General features: G+C 37.0%; 1 protein-coding gene across 2 annotated transcripts; it reads left to right on the top strand.

The window, feature by feature from the left end:
- The first annotated feature begins 1,083 nt into the window (after nucleotides 1–1,083).
- LOC102074341 (carboxymethylenebutenolidase homolog) lies at nucleotides 1,084–6,560 on the top strand. 2 transcript variants are annotated; one of them, XM_074545885.1, is made up of 6 exons: nucleotides 1,084–1,202; nucleotides 1,516–1,738; nucleotides 2,517–2,624; nucleotides 3,699–3,841; nucleotides 4,984–5,075; nucleotides 6,058–6,560. In XM_074545885.1, the coding sequence occupies exons 2-6, from the start codon at nucleotides 1,524–1,526 to the stop codon at nucleotides 6,235–6,237; spliced, it is 738 nt and encodes a 245-aa protein (XP_074401986.1). In that variant the 5' UTR covers nucleotides 1,084–1,202; nucleotides 1,516–1,523; the 3' UTR covers nucleotides 6,238–6,560. The 2 variants fall into 2 exon arrangements, with proteins under 2 accessions (XP_074401986.1, XP_074401989.1); XM_074545888.1 differs by having other exon boundaries at nucleotides 1,157–1,195.
- Nucleotides 6,561–7,221: the final 661 nt, after the last annotated feature.

The following is a 7,221-nucleotide window of genomic DNA, read 5'->3' on the forward strand; positions in this document are numbered from 1 at the left end:
ATAGTTTGTGAACGGAAAATTAATTATGAACTTATTATATATTTGCACCGTCTTTTGCCTTATATGCTCATTTATTCATTCATTTTTTCCTGGTAAACATATTTTAATTAGAAGTCCTGTATGTGAGGCCACAACCTGTAGAGAAAAAAGGTCACTTATGGGTGTGGCTTATTTAAAAAAGAAAAGGTAGAATACTTGTATAGACGTGTGCCCAGAGATAATACAGCTTTCAAATATGACACAGCTTGTCCTCAACTGATCTGAACAGATCTGCAAACATGAAATCTCCTGGGATCTGCAATCTAGCCCTGGTGATACTGCTTGGGAGATTCTAAACTTTAAAGTCTGTAAATCCAGAATTCTGTCCAAATTTTCTGGCTGCCAAGTTGTTTGTTGGCTTTCCTAAAGCTGTCCCTTTACTGCTACAAATCTTTAAGTCCCTCCTGTCCAGGGACAGTTCAGTAATCTGCTTTTTACTGTTTCTCTATTTTCAACAGAGTTTGAAGATCTTGTTTCTTTGCTGGCAAAGTTTCTATGGCAATACACATATTTTATCTGTAGAGAGCTTGGGTAAAGCTTTATCTAAATTCTTTCCATGTTCTTGAATCATTTGTAGATGCTCTGTGAATATTCAAAGGAGTTATCCAGGTCTGTTCACTCAGTTGATTAACTTAAGCTTGATAGCAGAAAATCATTAACTTGAGTCCAAGGAGCTGCCTACAGGTGTGTTAGATTCTGCTGGTACTTTTTGACCTTTGTGAATTACTTGTTTATTTTCATTTAAGCAATACTTTGAAAAAAATTAACCATACCCTATTCTTACCTTCTTGATAACAGATTTGGCTCAATTTTATTTGAATTTGGTTCTTTATGTTCAGTGCTGGTTTGTTTGTTTTTTTTTTTTTTCATCTTTCCCAAGTATCCTTCTTCAAAAGTCTGCAACGCCTGAGGCTCAAGCTGTTTAGAAAAAGGATTTATTGACACGGAAAATTTCAGCTATGTAATATTTTAAGTCCCTGGATGAAAATGTAATGCTTAATCTATGTGTAGTTATATCTTGCTACACAGTAGTTGTTGTTTTTTTCTTTAAAATGGTAAGTCTTGTATTAAGCCTTTACTGTCTACTAAAGAAAGCTATGCATTCCTGACAGGAAATACACATGATGAAGAGTGGAAGGACTGGCTTCATCCCTATGTAAATGGTTTGTGATGGTTGCTTTGGTGCTTGCTCGTAACTTTATTTTTATTTACTACTCACTGTAGGGCATGGAAATCCTAGCATGTACCAAGTCCCTGCTGAAGACTTCATAACATAAGAAACTCTAAACTTATTTATGTTAAGTAACCCAATGGGCTTTTTGATCATTTGATCATTTTAGATCAGACAGTAATGAGCATGTTCACCCTATTACTGTAATGATTAAAAAATTCAATAGTTGATGATACTACTGACATTTTTTAGTGTGGCATGCTTTGGTATTCACTACTGAATGTTTTTTTTTTTTTTTTCCTTAGGATCACCCATGGCCAATGAATTGAGGCCCTGCCCCTGTGACATTGGGGACAAGTTTGACTATGGAGGCCGTGGGCAGGAGGTGCAGGTTGGGCACATCAAGGCGTACGTCTGCAAACCTTCTGCCTGCACCGACAAAGCTGTCATTGTGATTCACGACATATTTGGGTGGCAACTCCCAAACACCAGATACATAGCTGATATGCTAACAACTAATGGATACATGTAAGAAATATTACTGCTTTCAAAGTGTCTTTTTAATAAGAGAGTTTGTTGAACCAACTGTTCCCTTTTTTCATATAAACCATACAAACACAAATAATTTCACAGTCTTTCTTTACCCCTTTCTCTGAGGAGCTTACTGCTAAAACAGTGAAAGAAGTCTAAAATAATTGAGTAGTCTTACCATAATGAGTTAGTAGGTAAGCACAGAAAAACAGGGCAGAAACAGAAAATTTTCTTATTCTGCATCTTTCATCCTCTGTGAGCCTCTAGCAGCCTTCTTCCTCCCTTCCTCTGTGCAACTTGGCTGTTATGGTAAAAATTCCAAAGATGCTGAAGAGCTTTACTAGGAACGAAAAGTGTACTAGCTTGTGCCAAATAGAGTAACAAATTCTCAAATATGTGAAAAGCATATTGAGTATCCTCTTTCCTGTATTACTCAGTTAGTGTTCTTTCCAGGCTAAACCATGTAAATTGTAGTTTCTTTGGTTTGGTTTTGAATTTCTTTTTTAAGTTTGGTAGGAAACCACCAAGGATTTTCAGTTACAGTTAACTATCGAATTAAGTAATGAATTTTAACAGGGTAAAATGTAACTGGAAATTATACTAAGTCTCCTTATTAGATGTAGAAAATTATTGAGGGTTGCTGATATAATGCTTTGGTGTGGGTTAAGTGCTATGTATTCAGCAAAAGAATTTGTTGTGTAGTACATATGGCCTTCCCTTTAATCCCTTTCCAGTATTATTTCATGGACATAAAATATTCTCATTTTTCTTGCAGAGCCATCTGCCCAGACTTTTTTGTGGGACAAGAAGCTTGGAAACCTTCTAATGACTGGGCAACTTTCAATGACTGGGTGAAAACACGAGAAGCCGGCAAAATAGACAAGTACAGCCATTGTTCCTTGTCCACCAAGGGGACATCCCTATTTCATAGGAATTTTTGCCTCAGTGAAAATGTAAAATTAGATCCTAAATTATTGGTGGGTCAAATATAGCTGAATGTCCACAAATAGAAAGTTCATGCAGCTCATGGTACAAGCTCATGGTTATGTGAGTGGTGCTTTACAGATAAAAGTAGACATTTGAAGCATAAAAGTTCCCAGTGTTTGTATGTGCAGAAAGTAGAAGCAAAATGAATGAATGAAAAGGAAAGAACCAGCAAAGGCTAGAAAATGGAGCTCACTCTGCCACTTGGATCCCTCAGGAAGGCACAAATTCCATTCCCTGGATTTTAGATAGGGTGCAAATGCAAACACTATGTAACGAGGGAACATTTCCTCTGCTCCCCATCAGATCACAGCTACTTCAAAGCATACTGCTTTCCCACTTTTCTGTATTTTTCCCATTTTTATCTGCCACATAGGTTGATTGCATAAAGTAACTGCTCATTTAGAAAAAACAATTGGAAATTTGCTTCCACAATTTTATAAAATATTTGTCATCCTTGTGAGAGATGTTTTGCATATAAGTCACATTTGTGATAACAGAATGCTCTTGACTGACTGTGGGTCTCAAACTTTTATTTGTGTTCCCTTACATGATAACTACTGCTATTTGTGAAATTAATTGGACTGCTGTTCATAAAATCACCTCATGTCCTAGTAACCATGATCTAGAAAGACTGATTTTCTCCTTTGTCTTCTCCCCTGGAGTTTGTCTTGTATTTTAGAAATTAGTAACAGTAAAGTGGTGTTGTGGGTTGACCCAAGCAGCAGCCAACAACCTGGACTCAGTTGCTCCCACAAGAGGAACAGGGGTGAGAATAAGGGAAACAAAGCAAGAAAACTCGTAGGTTGAGATAAAGACAATTTGATAAGTAAGGGAAAGACAAAAACCAGGAGTGATGCAAAGACAGTCACTTTGTCCCAGAAGCAGACTGATGCCAGACTTTGGGCAGCAGCCGCCAGAGAGGCAGAGAAACAGGCCAGAGCCTTAACTCACTTTCATTTGCATGTGTCAGAGAAGTTGATGTCGTCCTCAAGTATCTGAAGGACCAGTGTGGTGCGAAGAGGATTGGTGTCATTGGCTTTTGCTGGGGTGGAGCAGCAGCGCAACATCTGATGCTGAAAAATCCCCATTTAAAGACCGGAGTGTCCCTCTATGGTGAGCCTGAAATACCTGCTGCCTTCTGAGCAGAATACCAGTGCAGGAAGCAATTCTTTAGGGCTATTGCTGTAACAAAATTCAGTGTGATTTCTAGTGGAACAAGGAGATGTTATTGTAAATAATCTATAAGTGATTTGATTTTGCACACTCACAGTTTTACCCTTAAGTGCACCCAGCAAGATCTATGTATTTAAAGAGTGGCATGACGAGGATCACATCTGTGAACATAGTGCCAAATGCCATGGCCTTACTCATTTTGTGGTGATGACAAAAGGGCTTCTAGGCACATCTTTTGCATCTTTTAGACAGTGGTCCCTCATTACTAATAGGACCCATATTTAGCTCTCTGTTATAACCCTGTAGTCTCACGCATTACTCAATGCATTTATACTGCCTTTGATATTTTTCTTATTAACCTCTGTACTTCCACAGAACCCAGACCAACTTATTGGTTATTATTTATTACAAATTAGAGGTGAAAGTAAATTGAAGATCTTTTTCCATAAAGATTTTTGGGATTGTTTTGCTGCACTGGTATGCTGATCAGTTGAGTCCATTCAACAGTGTTACTTGCTAATATTTTACTTTTTTGTTGTAATAATGTCAGGAATGAAAAGAGTAGCCAGGGTGGCAGCTGGTTAGTTCTGCTGTAACTTTTATTCAAATGCATTTGAATAGTCAAAATTACAATGTCAATTTGTCATGAAATCATATCAGTGTAAATATATGTACATTGAAACTGTAACCATGTATGTGGAATGATCAAGATTAATAATTATCTTAAAAATGATCTTCCCAAGCCAGAGGTGAGCAGCTCCAAAGTGTCCACGTCTCACAGAACCCTGTCTCTGACAGTGGTCAGAAGCCACTGCTTAAAGCAACCCACACAAATGGGGCAAGTATAAGAATTCTTTCCTGATTTTTCCCACAGATCTGGTCTCTGGTCTTTTTTTCACACAACTGATGTTATCTCTAATGACATTGCAAAGGAACTTTTAAGCAAAGTGTGTTAAATTCCACTACAAACTGATCAGCTGTAACTGATGAAAATGTCCTGAAGTCTCTCTGTATAGATTTTGTAGTGTTTTAGCTACTTTAGGTAGCATAACTTCTTGTATGTATGTTTTCTTCTTCCTTAGGAGTGATCAGCCATTTTGAGGACAAGCAGAGTCTGCTGCATCCTACCTTCTTCATTTTTGCTGAGAAGGATAGCATTGTTCCATTGGAGCAGGTGAGTTTCCCATCACAGATATTTCTTTTTAATGCTTTTTGTGCTTGCTTTGTAATTTGGTTTTAATGAACACAAAGTAGAAAACTAATTTGTACTTTTCTTTCTCTTTCACTAACTCTTACAGTACTTCTACACAAATTGTTGTTGTTTATCCCCAAATCAAAAAGTTTTATCATGACGCTAAAAGCATTTTCTGTTCCTGTTTGGAAATTTGGGTGATTTTCATCAGTTCCTAGGAAAAGAGCTCATGGTTATCCAAAGAAAGCCTTCTGACAAGTTTAAGATAGGAGACCCTTTTTAGGGATAGCAATGGTCAATAAAATCTGCCTGTTCCAATGGAATCACCTGTGGGAGAATTAAAAAGATCCTGTGGCTGTCCTTTTCCTTTTCCCCCTATCCTGCAGAGATTCTCCTTTCTGTCACTCTGTCAACAGTCTTTTCCTGGAGCCTGAGTGGAGAATGGTTGGAGAAAAATTATCATCTGCCAAGGGGATCAAAGGGAAATACGTTTTTATTGAGTGATGTTGGCTTTAACTTTCCTAGCAAAAATTCCAGTCACTTTGAACTGCTGATTTTTGCCCCTCCTCCCTCAACTTCTAATTCAAACTCTTGCCCCAGTTTTTTAAATGTGTGGTCTATCAGCAGCAACTCATACAGTATTCAGTACATGATAACCTTCTCATGATGCTGAGCAGTAGGTTTTTTTACCTTTACGGGTGTTAATAGTAATCCATGTAATATTTTTTTACATTTTACTCAGTCACATGCTGGTATTTTACTGGGGGGAAAAAAAGCTTAGTTAAATAAAGCAAGTGCAGTAACAAAAATGCATTTAGGTATAAAATTAGTAGAAGACAAAACAGTGGCAAGGATGAATTATGTCTGTCTTTCAGAAAAGTTAAAAATGAGGACAGCTTTGGGACTGCAAGTAGAGAATGTGTTAACTTTGTACTCAGCCAACATAGAATGTTCTGTGTTACAGGTCACCTTGCTGGAGCAGAAGCTTAAACAAAACTGTAAAGTTGATTATGAAGTTAAAATTTACCCTGGACAGACGCATGGGTTTGTGCATCGCAAAAGAGAAGATATCAATCCTCAAGATAAACCTTATATTGAGGAAGGAAGAAAGGATATGATCAACTGGCTGAATAAATATATTTAGGTTAAATTAATGTTGATAAATAAAATCAATTGTTGTACGAAATCAGAAAATAATAGACTATATTGCTTAAAATGTTCTTACAACCATAAAAATATTTTGTAAAACTCTTCTGCAATAACACTACTTATTTGCACTTACCTTCTAAGTAGGGGCTTAGATATGGTTTTTCAAATGTTGAAAGCTATAAATGTAAAGAAGGTTTTTAACAGTGGTTTTGTATATCTTAAAATTATTAGAATTTTATATGGCATCTTTTCTGGCACCTGAGAGTTTAATTTTTTTTATATCAATGTCAACATGATTAAAAACCATTTGAAATTCTGCCCACGCTTGAGAAGTTATCTCCTTAAGGCTGTGTTAACCATTGTTTAACTGTGAGATTTTCAGCTCCAAGATTTTAGGTAAATATTGTTTACCTAAATATTATTTTTTTTAATTTTCCTGGGTTGGGAGACTGGGAGATTTTCTTGGAAACAGAATATCCTCTTCAGAATTCATGAAAAGAAAGCTAGACAAGGGAAGGGGAAAGACAATGGAAAGAAATGTACATGAACAGAAAGGGAGCTGCAAAAAGTTGGGAACCATGACTAAAATGAAGATATTAGAAGAGATCACGTAATTTCACAATTATCTTGATGCAAAACCTTCATCTTTCATGGTTTCAGGCAGTTGCCCTACCACTGGACCTTATTCAGATTTTGAGCTAAACCAATCTCCAACGTTACCTCCTCACCTCCACAAATCATTCCTTTATCACAGGTTTCTCTCCGCTGTGATTTAATTGGGTATTGTCATTGGTAAAGTACAACCCATTCCTAGTGACTGGGGGAATATTACCCTGTTTCAGCTCCTTTGGACCCTCCCAGTGTAATTCCCAAAAACCATGTGGTGAGGTCTTGCCTGTATTTGTGATGCTGACGGAACAGATGTGGCTAAAATATTGTACTGAATATTGCCCATTTTCCTTTCAGGCAAATAAATATG

Source organism: Zonotrichia albicollis, chromosome 1 (genome assembly GCF_047830755.1).
Source record: "Zonotrichia albicollis isolate bZonAlb1 chromosome 1, bZonAlb1.hap1, whole genome shotgun sequence".
NCBI classification, from domain to species: domain Eukaryota; kingdom Metazoa; phylum Chordata; class Aves; order Passeriformes; family Passerellidae; genus Zonotrichia; species Zonotrichia albicollis.

Bases quoted from the DNA above. Each gene is read 5' to 3' on its own strand.
- LOC102074341 (XM_074545885.1), top strand. From the start codon at position 1,524: ATGGCCAATGAATTGAGGCCCTGCCCCTGTGACATTGGGGACAAGTTT. The intron at 1,739-2,516 runs GTAAGAAATATT...TTTTTCTTGCAG, and splicing joins CTAACAACTAATGGATACAT to AGCCATCTGCCCAGACTTTT. The intron at 2,625-3,698 runs GTACAGCCATTG...TGCATGTGTCAG, and splicing joins GAAGCCGGCAAAATAGACAA to AGAAGTTGATGTCGTCCTCA.